At 41.8% G+C, this 16,313-nt stretch overlaps 2 protein-coding genes across 2 annotated transcripts in view; one reads left to right on the top strand and one right to left on the bottom strand.

Moving 5' to 3' along the window:
• The window catches only part of nfat5a (nuclear factor of activated T cells 5a), a 27,419-nt gene extending 13,276 nt beyond the window's left edge, over nucleotides 1–14,143 (top strand). The window contains exons 3-12 of the mRNA XM_084933163.1: nucleotides 731–1,352; nucleotides 1,507–1,690; nucleotides 2,290–2,480; nucleotides 2,608–2,780; nucleotides 2,896–3,030; nucleotides 3,132–3,184; nucleotides 3,304–3,436; nucleotides 4,966–5,150; nucleotides 5,236–7,240; nucleotides 9,564–14,143. Of these exons, the coding sequence (XP_084789289.1) occupies nucleotides 731–1,352; nucleotides 1,507–1,690; nucleotides 2,290–2,480; nucleotides 2,608–2,780; nucleotides 2,896–3,030; nucleotides 3,132–3,184; nucleotides 3,304–3,436; nucleotides 4,966–5,150; nucleotides 5,236–7,240; nucleotides 9,564–9,946 (4,064 nt within the window). The 3' untranslated portion in view covers nucleotides 9,947–14,143. The remainder of the gene's footprint in view (nucleotides 1–730; nucleotides 1,353–1,506; nucleotides 1,691–2,289; nucleotides 2,481–2,607; nucleotides 2,781–2,895; nucleotides 3,031–3,131; nucleotides 3,185–3,303; nucleotides 3,437–4,965; nucleotides 5,151–5,235; nucleotides 7,241–9,563) is intronic.
• On the bottom strand, nucleotides 14,138–16,313 carry nudt7 (nudix (nucleoside diphosphate linked moiety X)-type motif 7). Its single transcript, XM_084933171.1, has 3 exons — nucleotides 15,574–16,313; nucleotides 14,722–14,880; nucleotides 14,138–14,623 (listed from the first exon to the last, which is right to left on the bottom strand). The coding sequence occupies exons 1-3, from the start codon at nucleotides 15,727–15,729 to the stop codon at nucleotides 14,273–14,275; spliced, it is 666 nt and encodes a 221-aa protein (XP_084789297.1). The 5' UTR covers nucleotides 15,730–16,313; the 3' UTR covers nucleotides 14,138–14,272.

The raw sequence follows: 16,313 nt of genomic DNA, 5'->3' as shown, positions 1-16,313 counted from the left end.
AACTTCAAAAGATACTCCTTCCTTCAGTATATTAACTCATCCAGTTTACTGATTGACAGAAGTTAAGTCTTGAATGATCAGCTCTCTTGTTGCTCATTGGCTGTCTCGTTTTTATTGCAGGAAGTGCCCTCTGAGGCAGGGAGTGTCTGCATATAAAATGGTCTGCAGTTCACTGCTCCATAGGTCAGAGGCTTGTTTATTCTGTCTCCATGGCTACGCTCAGTCCCAACCAAATATTCCAATTGGCATGCGCAAACTACTGTTTACTATTGAATGCACATTGCACAAACTCTACTGTAAACCTGGCAAATTTAATTTGGCGCCACATTATCAGCTTGCAAATTTGGCTGTACAAGAAAGTTTGACCAGATTTTGTTATTTTTCTTTCTGGCAATGTGTATGTAACAATTTGTAGCTTGCTTTTGTTTTTGTAAACAAGGCATGTCAGTTTTGTCACATTGATTTTTAATCAGAGGTTTTGTAGGAAATCAAAACATTGTGGGACCTATAGTACCCTTCTCAACTTTAACTTCAGAACATTTGGTCAGTGCTTGACAGCTCTCGCATGCACAGTGAGAGCACATAACCCACAACAGTTTGTTGAAATTAGAGTTGGGAAGAGGGGAAATCTATACAAATCATGCACAAATTCAGCTGCTTGAATGGGACTGCTAGCCTGCTATGTGGTGAACATCTGTCCTAACTTTTATATCTATATGCACTACTACAGATGCCACCTCTTCCACCTCCAGCCCTTCTGCCTCTTCCTCCCTCGCCATAGGCGTTACATCCTCTGGCCCCTCTACCTCATCGTCAGACCATCTCAAGGTTGCCCAGCATCTCCACTCCAGCGGAGGAGATGGTGCTGGTGTTTCAGAGATGCAAGGTGCGGAGGGTGCCCCCAACAGAGGCAGCAGTGGAGCAAACGCTACAGTAGGGGATGTAGGGCCGGGAGGGTTGCCGGGGCTAGGAGTCCAGCAGCCCCAGAACACTCCATCAAAGCGAAGGACTGTGTTGAGCATATCCCCACCACCTGAGGATCTGTTTGATGACAGCCAGATGTCTTGCCAAGAGGAACCTACCATATCTGGTGCACCAGGTCCCGACTCGGAGCAAAGCAGCAGCATGTGGGCCGATGATTCTGTCTCGAACTTCAGTTTGATCAGCTCCATCTCCTACAATGACAACACGGAGGTGCCGCGCAAGTCTAGAAAACGCACTCCTCGCCAGCGGCCCGGTCCCAAGCCTGCTCCTCCAGAAGACAGCATGGATGTGTTTGATGCTGACAGCGCCAAAGCCCCTCACTATGTGCTATCCCAGCTGGGCACAGATAAGACCAGTTCCATATCCAGGTATGGTGACACTTACTAGAGTACATTCTGTCTCTTTAGGTCAGAGTGCCTCTCCCCTTTGTAGGAATACATTAAGGTCGATTAAAGCTTTGCTTGGGGTAATTGGATTCTTGGATGTCACACTAATGTCATCATCATTTTTTGTCCTCTGCAGCTCTCTCGAGTCAGGAACTGCAGTGAAAGGTGGGTCACTGTCTGCTCAGTTCCCTCAGAGGAGTGATGGGAAGGAGCTAAAGATCCTGGTGCAGCCAGAGACCCAGCACAGAGCTCGCTATCTGACTGAGGGCAGCAGAGGTTCTGTCAAAGATCGTACACAACAAGGATTCCCCACTGTCAAGGTTGGAGTACAAAAGCTTCCAGCGGCTTCTTAACAAACGAAATATTACCACCTAAGGAAGAAGCTGCCGAATAAGATCGAATATAACCAATACACTGAGTGTGGAGTACTGCACGAGAAAGATTGTACTAGCACTGCCAACGTGCTAGTTTCCTTTCTCCTATTTCAATAGCTGGCATTTAACATGGATAACCTACTTGTCTCTTTGATTTCATTTCTTTTCTTTTTTTTTTCTTTTTTTATTTTTTTAAATCAACAGTAAATCCAGTACTCACACTGCAAACAACCAAACAAGTACCTTTACCTCTTGATGATAAATCAGGGTAGGGATAGTGATTGCCTTGTATTCATTATTAAAGTAATAAATTCTTGACATCGCTCTTGAATGGCTCAGTGGTTATGAACAGATCACATGCTTCTTTTGTACCATGAATAATGCTCACAGATAAATGATTGAGTTGATTGGCAAATGATTAAAACTTTTATATTTAACTGAAAATCTTTCAGGGCTGAGGTGTTTTGTTTTTTTTGTTTGTTTTGGGGGTTTTATTAGAATCTGGAAAACTAATTATTATTATTATTATTTTTTTTTGTCTGCAGTTGGAAGGTGTGAGTGAATCAGTTGTGCTGCAGGTGTTTGTAGCAAATGATGCAGGCAGAGTGAAGCCTCACGGTTTCTACCAGGCATGCAGAGTGACAGGACGCAACACCACTGCTTGCAAAGAGGTGGACATAGAAGGCACCACAGTTATTGAGATTCCTCTGGAGCCCAGCAATGACATGACACTTGCGTAAGGAGTTCTTACAGATAATTAAAGACTAGTTATTACTTGCAGTGTTGATATTTAAAAAGTATTTGGTATGTGCTTTTGTATATTTAGTTATCCCTTCCTTCTCCTTCCTGTGTTGTTTCTACAGGGTGGACTGTGTAGGAATTTTGAAGCTCCGTAATGCAGATGTTGAAGCCCGCATTGGTGTTGCAGGATCCAAGAAGAAGAGTACACGAGCCAGGTTGGCCTTCAGAGTCAGCATCCCCCAGCCTGATGGATCAACCCTGACTTTACAGGTTCCCTCATCGCCAATCCTCTGCAGTGAGTAACGGCCAACTAGGATTCCTGAAACAATTTGATGGCTAATATTTATAATATGTGTTTTAGTTTTATGTTATGTTATTAATGATAGTTTGAATCTTCTTTTACTCTTCAGCTCAGCCAGCAGGAGTGCCAGAGATCCTGAGAAAGAGTCTCCACAGCTGCTCAGTGAAAGGAGGCGAGGAAGTTTTTATAATCGGAAAGAACTTCCTTAAAGGAACCAAAGTTATTTTTCAGGAGAACATTACAGGTGTTGTAGCAATTTCTTTTGTCAGTAGCATTGTAGCTCGATGTCATGTGTGTGAATGGTTTTCTGCATATAAACCCTCTCAAATCTTTTTGAATTCTCAGATGATAATTCCTGGCAAGCCGAAGCAAAGATTGACATGGATCTTTTCCATCAGGTATATGCAAGTGGGGATGATGGTGATCCCCTTGAGTTTTTCACTGAATAATCTAAGCTGCTGTATCAAACCTGTTTTTTGGCATACACTTGACACAAAAATGTGATCTTTTTTTCCAGAATCACTTGATAGTGACAGTCCCTCCGTTTCACAACCAGTCAATCACTTCTCCTGTTTCTGTGGGTATTTTTGTGATGACCAATGCCGGTAGATCACATGAAGCCCAACCCTTCACCTACACTCCAGACTCAGGTAACAGCAAGCAGCCTATGCATGAAAGTTACATAGTTCACGATTTTCAGCCGTCGTGGCATTGATGGCTTTTAAATGTTGACACTTATTGCTAAGTGTGACACTTATGGGCTATTTCTGTTTTGAAGAGAGTGAATAGAGCTAACATAGTACTGTTTTCAGATAGTTATAACAAGTTTTAATAGCACTACACCATTATAATCAATCATATAGACAAATCTAATGGCTGATTAAGCAATGCCGCAATTATTGCTGTCACAGACACATTTACCCTAATGGCAAAAAGAGATGTAGGGATCACTGGCAGTCCTTTGTGTTTCCACTAACAGATGAAGGTTTAATATGTAAATGTGTAGCAGATATAATTGGTCCTGACATTGGAGCATTTTTTCACCAAGCCAATGTCTGGAACAGGTGGCATAGCATTCAGCGATCTTATTATTAACAAGGGATTGTAGTAGCAGGATGGTAGTTTATTTAAATAATCTGAATTATTTGTTTTATTGTTATTTTAGGAGATGTAGCATTTAAGAAATGTATAATTATAAGTCTCAGCAGTTGATTTATTGTAAGTGATCTCTACTAAAAACTCTTGGAATATCGTATTGATTTACTTGAAATCTGCAAATGTCAAATACATTTAATAAAACAGACACTTATGGCTTTTACTTTACAAGGTTATTTAATTGTTTTTTCTTCTTGTGTTTCATTTAAAAAAATTAAAGCTCACAATGGCACAGAACTGTCAAAGCCCCCCACCAGCTGAGATAAAAACCGGAATTGTTTAACTCACTGAAAATCCTGTTTAAGTGAAACTATAAGTCCATATCAGCGTAATGTTGGAAGATGAAAGGGGACTTTTGTGTGGGTTCAAGTAATTTTAGGCACGGTGAAGCTGGTAGCCTGAGTCTGAGTGACAAGGGGAAAAGAAGAAACTGCACAGAAAATAAAGAGGAGGTGGATCACAGGTAAGAGTGAGAGGGAAATGGTGAAGGTGCAGGGTGTCAAAAACAGCCTCCATATTTAAGACACAGAACGCTATCTAATCCGCTGGATAGAAAGGTTTACTAACAAAATGTGTCAGAATGCTTTGCTGCTGTCAAGCCCGTCATCAGAAACATCTATTTCTTGGTTTTAAAATTCCGGGTTGAACTTTGGAAACTCCTTCCTTTTTAAGCTGGATGTTGAAGCTTAGTAGTTTTAGTTGATTCAATTTAACAGGAACACAAAGTAGCTGTTTGCCATGTGTGCAGTCTAACAAATAATATTCGTAGTTGGATTACAAAAAGTGTTTTGATGGCAAGTGGTCATGGTAAAAGTAGATAATACCCTCCTGGTTTGTATGGTTGTTGCAAACTGCCTTGTGCTTGGTGTTGGATGGGTTTTGTTCTCCACATCATCCATTACAAACATGGGACATGCAGCTTGTCATGTATTGTCATGTGTGCTAAGCTCCTCATGTAGATTTCAAGTGCCTAATCATTACCATCTCATATTCTAACAGTCCTTTTCTCCACTCTTACCTCCAGCTGATAACTCAAATGTCCTGACAGTAAAAACGGAGGGGATATCCATGGTCAAGACCTGCTTATTTGATACCCCGATCAAATCTATGCCCTCTGAACAAACAGAAATCTCTGACCAGACATCCAAACGGCAAGAGGACACACCTATGGAAGTGTCTAGCAATCCACCATCCACAGAGGTCTTCAAAGTAAGATACCCCCTGCTTTTTGAGGAAGAGATTTTAAAATCTTTACTTGAGAAATAAAGTCTGTAACACTGTTTTTCTTTCTCAGTCATCCCCTGATCCACTCATCACAGTGCAACAGACTCTGGACCTTGGCTCTAGTCCTCATCCAGGTGGAGAGTCCTTTCAGAGAACAATGCCCTTACCATCAGAAGATGTGGACCTTCCCCAGGCACCCCCGGTCTTCCCTAGCTTAGAGTCCCTCAGCACGATACAAAAGCAAGAAATTGCCCCAACAACCTCCTTCTCTGTGTCAGGAGACACCACAATACCACCTGTGACACCAGAAGTCCCCCAGCAGTTCCTTAGAGACCCCCAGGAAAGCTTGTCACCTGAGAGTTCCAGTAGTAGTGCAGGGGTGGTGGTTGTGGCCATGCCACAGATAGCAGCTTCCTCTCAGGCACAGCCACAGCAGTCCCAGGTCTCCCTCTTTCCCCAGGAAGAGGTGGCCCAGCTGGAAAGGGCAGTTAGAGAACTCCAGGGGGGAAGTAACACCACGCTCCAGCAGGTGTTAGAAGCAGCTGTAGCTCAGCAGCAGCTAAATTCTGTGCTGTATAGCCCCACACCTTCTGCAGAATCCCTTCAGCAGCATGTCCAGGAGAACATGAACAGCCTTAGACTGGGGAGTACAGATAATTCACTGTCAGCACAGCAACAGCTACAGATACAACAACAGGAGCAGCAACAACAAATACAACAGCAGTTTCAACAACAGCAACAAATACTTGGAAACCTTCAGCAGCAACAGCAGCAAGTCATCAACAACATACAGATGCAACAGCAACTTATATTACAGCCACAAGAGCAACAGCAAATTATGGAGAATATTCAACAACAGCAACAACAATTGCAACAAAATCAGCAACAGCAAGTTCTAAACAATATTCAGCTTCAGGATCAGCAACAACAAAATCATATTCTTACCAATTTACAGCAACATCAGCTGCAACAACAACAGCAGCAGCAGCAAAATCAAGCATTGAGCAACCTACAACAGCAACAGCAGCAACTTCAAGAGCAGCAGGTTTTGGAGAATTTACAACAACACCTTCAGGCCAGCTCTCTCCTTCAACAGGCTGGAGAACTTCTTACTATCCAGACTAGCTTCCCAACACAGCCTCCTTCACACACATCCCCCCCACAGCAACTCTTCCAGTCGCCTAGGCCCATGGCTGAAACCCAGGGGTCCCAACAGCAGGTCCAGGCTGCCCTCATCCAGAATACCCTGACCGTACTGACTAGTGGCAGTCTCAACTCAGAGCAGCAGTCCACAGGATCAACCCTATACCTGACGCCGAACCATCAGCCCCAGCAACAGCAGCAGCTGGCATTCATCTCCTCCATGGAGACATCAGCCAGCCAACATCAGTCTGTTTCAATGTTTCAAAATCAACCGCAGTCTCAAATGCAGCAACAGAGCACCCCAATGGATCAGCAGCAGTCCCCACAGCAGAACCAACAACAACCAGCACAGCTTCCAATGGGCCAGCAGGGTTCCTTATTTCAAAGTATTCCCAATCACTCACAGGGCAACCCTGCACCACAGCAAACAGGTCTGCTTCTCTGCACCACAGATCTGAACCCACAGGCTATCGCCCCTACTATTCTCTTTAGCACCCAGACCCAAGGCCCTTCCCCTATGGGGACCATTAGCGTTGGAATCACCCAGTCAGATACAGCAGAGCCCATGTCCTTCCAAGATCAGAGCTCTTCAGGCAGCAACTCAACAACCACTGAGAACCAACAACAGAGCTTGTTCCAGGAACAGCAGCCAATGCAAGTGGGCCCAAGTTCAAGCTCCGTCCAAAACAATCAACCTGTGGAGCTGTTCATACCACAGACAAATCTGTCCAGCTTGCAGAGTACTATTGGCTCACAGGAGCTCAACAACCAGGCTCCAGCCCCCGCCACAACCATCTTTGTGGTGCAGGGTGGTGTGGGTGTGGTAGCCAGCCCTGGTCAGCAGCCCCCAGAGCAGCTTTTCCAGACATCTGTGGGTGGCAATGTGGCTTCTCAAGGACAGGCCAGTCTGTTTGTTTTTGGCATTCAGAATGGTAAGACAATTTTGATCCTCTACACCTTCTAATGTAGAGTAAATCAAAGTTACCCGTGTTAAATTCTTATTTTCTGAAGAATATGGTACTATCATGCTCGACCTATTAACTTGTATATATCCATATCCGGTTCCTGGTGACTATTCTCTTAGTCGGCTAAATGAGAGGGATAAAAAAATTAGTCTAACTGATTAGTCTAAAACTAAGAAACACTCAAAATCTCTAAACAAAGGCATTTGAAACCATTAATCACATCTATCAACAATAAATCATGCCTCTTAACTGTGCGGTACCTCACATGTTGCGTTATGAATATTTCACGTTTTACTCCAGACAATGAAGAAAAGGCAAAACACTTAAAATAATCCAATATTAAATATAATAAGAAAACATGGTACTAAAAAAGATTTTCACATATTATTAAAATATGACAAATTGACATCCGAGAAATAAATAAATTGCAACTGAAAAGTGTTGCGTATTGGGCTGTGCATGCGAATGATGCACCTTGTTCGAAAACTCTTGACAACCACTTAATTAAAAGTTAAAATCTAAAAGAACAAATCAATAAATAATCCAACCATTTGCTTCTGCTTATCTAAAGTTGGGTCACGGGTCAGCAGCCTAAGCAGAGAATCCCAGACATCCCTCTTGCCAGCCACCACCTCCAACTTCTCAGAAGAAACATTGAGTTGTTCACAGCCAGCCAAAAGGTCTAATCTCTCCTGTGTATCCCAAGTGGGACATGCCCATCTGGAACATCTTACTCAGGAGACAACCACCTCAAATGACCCCTTTTGATGTTGAGCAGAAGCGGCTCTACTCTGAGCCCGTCCCGAATGACTGAACTCCTCACCCTATCACTCAGGGAGAGTCCATCCACCCTTCAGAGGAAGGGTACCGCTCGTATCCGCAAACTCATTCTTTTGCCTTTAAAAGACCTAACCCTAATAGTCTTAACAAAAAAAATCAAGCCTGATTAACAGATTTATGGCATTTGTCAACAACGATGCTCCATCTGGTGATAGATGGCTGCATAGCATCCAGGACACAATATACCGGCATTTGGCATCAATTAAAATTTGAAAGAATTAGATTAAACAGCTAGTATGTCTGGTACCCACTAGTAGGGATGGGTATTGATAAGATTTTCACGATTCCGATTCCATTTTCGATTCTGTTTAACGATTCGATTCTTTATCGATTCTCTTATCGATTCGTTTTAAAAAGGAGAACACTAAGGTCGATTAGCTTAGAACTTTGTTTTATATCTTCTCTTTGAAGAAGGTAGAAATTTAGGAGTAACATGGCCTTACAAACCCAACAGTGAGATCTTAAGAGATCCAGCCTACGGCTCTTCAATGGGGTGTCACAGGGTCCCCAGGAAAAAAAACTGTAAATGTAAAATAATAAAATAAATATTCGTCTGTAGCAATAACAAAGTATAACATAAATTATTCTGTGGCAATTACACAAGAATATCCAGTAATGTCCCTGCCTACAATTAAACACATTCACTTACCGAAAATCGGGGGCATCTGCTGCGGCAGCCTTTTACCACAAACTTAGTCACTGCTCGGTTACATTCGTCTATCCTGGCCTGAAAGGAGACGCTACCGGTAGACTGCAGCGAGAACTGCCAGCATCTGAGCCAGCCAGACTCTGTCGGTCTCTCTCATCATGGTCACCTAAATGCACAGTAATGGCAGGTTTTGTAATAAGGCAGATCGCGCTAACATAATATGCACTGTTAGTTGATTATTTACCTGCCGCATTAACGGGAGAGGACGTGCAAACGTTACCGCTGCTGCTGGGTTGAGATTCACGAGTCCGGAGCGGAATTAAAAACACGACATTCATTTAAGGTCATCGCGTGTTTTGTGAGCAAATGCTTTTGCATATTCGTAGTGTTTCCTCCCTTAAATGAAATATCTACTTTGCAAGTATTGCAAGTTGCCCTGTTGTCATCCGTTCTCATAAAGTATAATCAAACTTTTGAGCGTTTGAGACGCTAAGGCGCCGTGTTTCCTGCTGGGTAAATGACGCTCCGCAACGTGGTGACGTCATTCGGGGCGACTGGAATCGATAAGGGAATCGTTTGCAAAAATGGCAAACGATTCCAAGGAATTGAAACAGTGGGAACCGGTTCTCAACAAGAACCGGTTTTCGATACCCATCCCTACCCACTAGTGACAGTAGTGATAATTGGTCATCTAGTCAGGCACAGCTCTAATCCATATGCTTCTTGTGTTACTCCATTGCTACAGTTATATGCTACATTTACTGTTTAATGATGGATAAAATTATTTTCTTTTTCTTTTAGACTCATCCCAGCTGCTCACTTCTTCTGGACCCAGCCAACCTGCGCAGAACCAAATCCAGAACTCCGGTCACATGCAGACTCTGCTGGATCAGCCCATGGCCCAGGCTGCCTCCCCAATCCCAGCTACCATGCATAGCAGCTTGCAGAACACCCTTCAGGCACAAATGCAGACCACCTTGGAGAACGCAATGCAGGCAAACACACAAACAGCCCTTCAGTCCAGTTTACAAGGAAACATAGAAGCAAGCCTACCAACACCAATGCAGACCAGTCTACAGACACAGATACAGAGCAGCTTACAGAATCAACTGCAGGCATCCATATCAACATCGTCCAGCATGGATAAAATTGAGGACCTACTGGAAAGCCTACAGAAGCAGTGATTATTGTTTGGACCATTGTCAGCACTTAGGGGGTGAGTGATGTGTATGTAGCTCAGAGTTATACACCCTAAAAACGGCCGTGTGTAGGGGTTTGTGCCAATGCTTAAAAAAAAGTCATTTAAATATTTAAGAATTACTTGCCCTTTTTACTGAAAACCCAAATCATGAGTTCATGTGACCTGTTTTTAAGAAATATTTATCATTAACTGTAGCCTCCATTTATCCATTGTTCTTGAATTAATGAACCCACCTTTGTTATTACCCCTCTTGCAGGATCAGAGAGGCCTGTAATAACTGCTTTATCCAGCCGCACAAATGCAGTGTTTTGTTGCCAGTTGTTTTGTTTTTTTCCTGTTTCTTTTTAAAATAATGTGAGCCTAAGAGATGATGACGGTGGTGGTAATGATTATGATGATGAGGATAAAAATATTTGTGGAAAAAAACAGGAAAGGGATAAAGAATGTCAGCAACAGAGGAACGGTGACAGAGGAATGGTGCTGTGACGGGAGAGTGTTGTGAAGGCAGATTTAAAAATAAAAAACAGTCAGTTATGGAATATCAGATTGCACATAACTGTCAGATAAAGGCAGAATCTCATTTTGAGTGTGTAAACTCCCCAAGATTTCATTTCACTTTGAGACAGTGGGTGTTTTTATTTTTTTATTTTGTCAGTTTGGGAGATTAGCTGATGTAAAAACAGGGATAAAATCACGTCACAGTAATTCGATTTAAACTTTTTTTGCTGTGGAGAATATGAACAATCATGCTGTTAATACACAGCTTACATTTGCATATGTCAAAAATGCCATTAAATTTGCTCCAAGAGTACAGAATATTAGACTGTACAGTTCTTTGTAGGATAATGTTTCATGTTTTCTTTTAATAACATTTACTGGCATGGGTGGAGTCTGCACTCAAGCGGTTTATTATTAGAGGCAGCGCAGTTTAAAATTGGTGTCGGCACCACAAGTATGAAATTAATTTTTATCACAAAAAGTCCGGTAAAGACATTGTGTTACTGAAAGCACCCTGGTGAGTTGAGGGAATATTGCACACTCATAAATGAGATTCATCCATGTGACGTGGCCTTTGTTGGCACTTCCCAATGTTCTCTTATGTGGAGGCCTTTCTTGGTGAAATTTTAAATATCATTCAACTATTTAGGGTGTGTGTTGTTTTTTTTTTTTTTGGTTTTGTTGCTTTTGAAAAAGTTAACTCTTTATCAGTTAAATGTGGATAGAAAAAATACCTTTCCACTATTGAAAATGGAGTGTTGTGTGGTTTTATAAACATTTTATCTAAAGCACTTTATAACCTCTTTTGTGTAACCTGCTACTCCTTATATCCGTCCACAGCTCTCTACTGATCTAAGATGAATTTGTACTCTGAAACGTCCAGTGGGTGGGGTTAAAAAAAAAAAAAAAAAAGAAGAAGAGGGGGGAAAAAAGCTGAAAGCAGTCATCTTTGTACAAATAGATACATCATTTTTACATTTTCTCTCATGTCAGAGTATTTTTGAGGTCTAGACAACTTTGTATAGAACGTCTGCTCACTGTTGAGTCCCTCTTTGTATTCAGTCCCAGTGGTCCAGTCAAGTCTATCCAAAAACAGCCATTCCCACAAACGGCATTGTCACTTGTCAGTGTTTGAGTGGTAACTAGGCCTTTTGTGTTTTAGACACTGACAACACATCTGAAATACTGATTCATTTAGTTTGTACATTTACATGAAGGATCTTCATTGTTTGGTTTTTTTTCTTTTGTACTAAGTCTCGGTTCTTCTCGTTGGAATGTTTTTACTGTTGTTCGTGTTGTCTTTCGATATTAAGTTTTTGTTTCTGTTTGTAGCCCGTGCAGGTTGGCGCCGCATGAAGCTGGCTCCTGTTCTTTGTGTTGTGAACAGGGGCTCACTGGTAGATGAAATCTGTTACATAGAGGTTGCCATTTTTGATTCCATCCTTGGTGCTATGTAAAGGAGTAATGGACACTTCTGTCGTCATGTTAGTACAGTTTGTACTATCAATAGCACTTGCATTTGTTTTTAGTTTGGAAGCAAAGTTGATTCTACAGTGCTGGCTGTTGTTGAGGGATCAGACTGGAGTGCAACCCACCCAGGCATACCAAAGCTCCTGATTGTGAATGGTCGCCATTTTGTCCTCGCCATCGTAACGTTTACTCATTTGCATTTGTTTGTTCACATAATGCAGCTCTCACATGGCTAACAATTCAGCATGCTGGGGGGGTTGTTTTGTTTTGCTCTTTTACAAGATTTCTGATAGTTTTGCGAAGGTACTTTGCTTCATGGATCAGTTTATCTCATTAACATTTCCACCAATTTGATACATCACTCTATTTTTCAATGAAGAGTTGACATTGCTGAACTTTCCAAATCTAATATTAGCCAATTTGGCGTTATCCCCCCAAAAAAAGGACATGTGTTTTTTTTTCTTGGAGACTTCAGACATTAGTATCACATTGCTCACATGCATTGTTTACATTTTCATGGTCATACTCTTTTATCTTTGCAGCTGTTAGTGATCCATTTTAAAAGTAACTTATCTTTTTTAGAATTTTGTAATCCATGTATCAAAATGTAGAGTATTTTTGTAAAACTAAACTTTTTTTCTTTTTTGCTCATAGCAAAGAACTATCATTGCTAGTGTTTTGTTGGTTTTTCCCCTGAAATGAAGCGCAGGTTTATTAAGTCTATGACTGAAACTAGAAATGTAAGTGGACATCAAGCGATTATGTTAGACTTAAATCTACTGTCATGATATTGACTTTACGCAAACTGTAGAACATAACGTGAAGTTTACTCCTCTTTTTTGTGCTCTGTGTGTTTTGTGTGGGCGTTTTGTATTTTAAACTCCTCTTTTGTTTTTGTTTTTAACATCATGCATCTCAAATGGCACTTTGACTCGTCCATTAACTGTAGATCAAGTTAGAGTGCGGTAGTGATGTTTCCAAGCATTCCATCCCTCTCAGTTAGGGGAGCTAAAGAGCACATGATGTTGTGGAAGAAGTGCGGAACAGTAATGCCTCTTAAAGCCATACCAACACAGAAAGCCAACTCGTGACTTCGGTTTCATGAATGTAAATTTTACCTCATGGTGTGTGGAATGGAGCTTGCTCTACATCTGACATCGGACCAATACTAGGCTTAGAGAAGATATATTTTGAGGCGGAGGGAAGGGGATGGGCAGGGCGGCACCAGCTGTCATTTGTGTCACTGCACATTGGTCAAATTGTTTTTGATTGTGGTGTAATTTCAAAACAGACCATTAGTTTTATTATTATTATTCATTTCAGTCCGACTTTGTCGAATAGCCACTTCACCGGGGGGAGAAAAAAAAAGAAACTGTGTTGATTTAAAGGCGTTGAAAAGAGCACACAAATCTTTGCATAATATTTTTGTCCTTCAGTCATGTAAATGAATATCCATGTATATTTAAATGTGAAATATACTGCAGGGGTATTTTGAATTTCAATTGTGACGCTTTCAACAGAACTTTGTGTGCCTTGATAACTTAAACGTTGCTCTGCTGTGTTTACTGGTGTCCCTTTTGTCTCATTGCTCCTTTTTATCCTCCAAGACTGTTTAACATCCGAAAGCTTTTCCGTTACTCTCTCCTCCCCCTGACACGGACATAACCGTAACTGTTATACTTTAACATGTTCTCAATCCGTTGCAAGATATCAACATAATATTGTGCAGCTTCACCAGTGAATTGTCACCTTGTTGTTTTCTATTGAAAATGCTTTTCATGCCTCATGAGATTTGTACATGTGAGGTAAAAGGGACGAGACAGTGGAGATTGTTTTTATCGAGAACTTTGTGTTGATGTGCTTGTCAACATTACTATTGTTGCTGTGAAACGCTTGATCAAAAGGGGCAACCATGATAAATTAAATTGCCAATAGTGTGAGCTGTATCTTGTGTGTAATCAGTTTGCTCACTTTTCCTAGTTCGCTTCTATTTCACATTCTCCAACAGTTCTGTTGTATCCGTTCTGTGTAGCTTGAGCTTTAGTATCTAGCCTTAAGACCCTGCAGTAGGGATAAAGGTCAAACCTGGTGTGTTATCATACATCTGAACTATTATTAACATGTAATTTTGCCTTTGTCTGGACATTTGTATACTCTTTGTTTATATCTGTAATCCTGCTGCTACATTAAATGAATTTTGAAAAACTGAAAATATCTTTTTATTTGCATCTTTTCACCACACTCGAAAAGTTTATATACATCCTTTCAAACAATTATTACACACATTCATAGAAATTATACAGTAAATTCAATGGGGCTTCAGGTATTGTGGAAAAGCTGTTCAGAGTTTACTGATTCTTCTGTGTAGGATCTGTTGGAAGAATGCTTGTGGGTCCTCAGAGTCAAAGCCAACTTCAAACTCGGGTTTCTTTTTAAGAGCAAGGACAGCAACCAGGATGGCCATCAAGGCAGTCAATCCCCATATGTGATATTGGCTTCCCGAATCAGTGTCCACAAAATAAAATGAGTGCAGCAGCCCCGACATCCCAACGACACCATATGTAGAGTGGTGGTCCTTGCTGGTGAAGAAGTCCAATGGGACTGTGAACACAGCACTGACCTCAGCTGGGTTTGGACTGGGACAAAATGACTCCTCTATGAAGCCAACAACTGGGGTCACCAACAGACCGGTCTGTTGACAAAGAACGACAATTAAGAGGGGGTGATTTGAGAAAACGAATAAGACTCAAGTCAGTCAATACTCTTAAAGAAAATTATGTTTTATTCTACCTTATTAATGATTGGAAACAGCGTACAGACCACCTGAACGTCATCAGGTGATAGACCTATCTCCTCCTCCGCTTCTCTCAGAGCTGTGTCCACATCGTCATGGTCACTGGGGTCTCTCTTTCCACCTGGGAAACACACCTCACCAGCACTGGACCTCAGCTACAAAGAAAGAAACAAACATAAATAAGATGGATTTACAGGATAGATGAAGACCGTGACTGAGAGATAGCATCCAACTCAGTGTTATCTCAGCTGCTACAGGGTGACAGGAAGGGTACATCCTGGACAGGTCTGTTACAGGGCTACACAGACACAATCATTTGCATTCACCTTCACACCTATCAGCCATTTAGAATCATCCATTAACATAACCCCACTAACTGCCGTCTATGGGAGGTAGCCATGCAAAACGTCAGACATAAAGACCCCAGCCAGATGGTGGGTTCAGGCCCTGGACCACCTTGCTGTGAGGAAACAGTGCTTGCCACAATACTACCCGTGGAAAGACAGTAGCAAGAGTGAACGTTTGTAAGATGTTAGTGAGACGACCTATATGTATTTATGTATGTTTTGGAGATGGTGGTTCTGACTTTTTGAGATTTTGGGGGAAGTTAGACAGGATTAGGAATGAGTACATCAAAGGGATAGTTCGGGTTAGAGGCAAGGCTGGGACGGTTTGGAAGTGCAGAGAAGAGAGGGTGCCTGCATTGGAGAAGGATGTTGAGGACATGCACGGGGTTGGTGTGACAGAAAAGGAAGCTGGGGATAGGGGTCAGATAAAGGTAGATGAAATGCTGTGGCGAACCCCAGATAGAGAAGTCAGAAGAAACCGCATTTACCCACTCAAGTTACCTCTTTTGAACGCAGCGTCAGCAAGGTGTACAGCCGCCCACTCCTCACCAACAGCGGGATCAGCACAGAAGCTCTGGGCAGCAATGGCAGATAGGAAAACTTATCTCCTATGTCAAACTGCTTTAAAATGCCTATAATCTCTTCTTTAACGTGCATGATAGTAAGTGACCTGGTTAAAGTCCAAGTCTTGAACAATCTGGAAGGTGAGCTTGAAACAGAATTTTCCGGTACGACTTACTATTAAATATACACAAAATCTTGGAAAACAAACGTTGACAGCTAAAAACAATACTGTAATGCTTACAGTGAAACTAACGTTAGCAGCAGAGCTAAGTCTAATCAGTCCATGGTAGTTCAGAAAACACCTGCGTTGTAGGAAAGCTAATGTGTATATAATGGTAAACTTTCCCAACACTATTCGCCCTTCTTTGACAGCTACTTCCTACCCGAGTTTAAGCTAACACCAGAAACGGATGTGATGTCGAATTGCGACAACTTCCGCTTTAGACACGTTATTCAATTAGCTAAAGCATTTGGTGTTGATGCTTGAGCCTCAAAAAGAGTACAAGTGTATTTTGAGAGTGTTTGATAATTTAAAACATTCTCTAATAGGATCACGGAGATTATCATGACTGCGGAGAAACTCGAGAGAGGGTATTTTTGTCGCGTTCTTCTTCTCTCTGCTGCCTCCTTTAGAGGTCGCCCTTTCCGTAGCCTTCTCCTCTGTCTCACTAACCCAC

Source organism: Perissodus microlepis, chromosome 7 (assembly GCF_051167445.1).
Source record: "Perissodus microlepis isolate ML-2025 ecotype Zambia chromosome 7, ASM5116744v1, whole genome shotgun sequence".
Classification (NCBI taxonomy): domain Eukaryota; kingdom Metazoa; phylum Chordata; class Actinopteri; order Cichliformes; family Cichlidae; genus Perissodus; species Perissodus microlepis.
The sequence above is the reverse complement of the archived record's forward strand: the minus strand, read 5'-3'. Positions and strand labels throughout refer to the sequence as shown.

Coding starts and splice junctions, on each gene's coding strand:
- nudt7 (XM_084933171.1), bottom strand. CDS start 15,729: ATGCACGTTAAAGAAGAGATTATAGGCATTTTAAAGCAGTTTGACATA. Junction 14,881..15,573: donor TGACGCTGCGTTCAAAAGAG/GTAACTTGAGTG, acceptor CTTTCTTTGTAG/CTGAGGTCCAGTGCTGGTGA. Junction 14,624..14,721: donor TGTTTCCAATCATTAATAAG/GTAGAATAAAAC, acceptor CTTTGTCAACAG/ACCGGTCTGTTGGTGACCCC.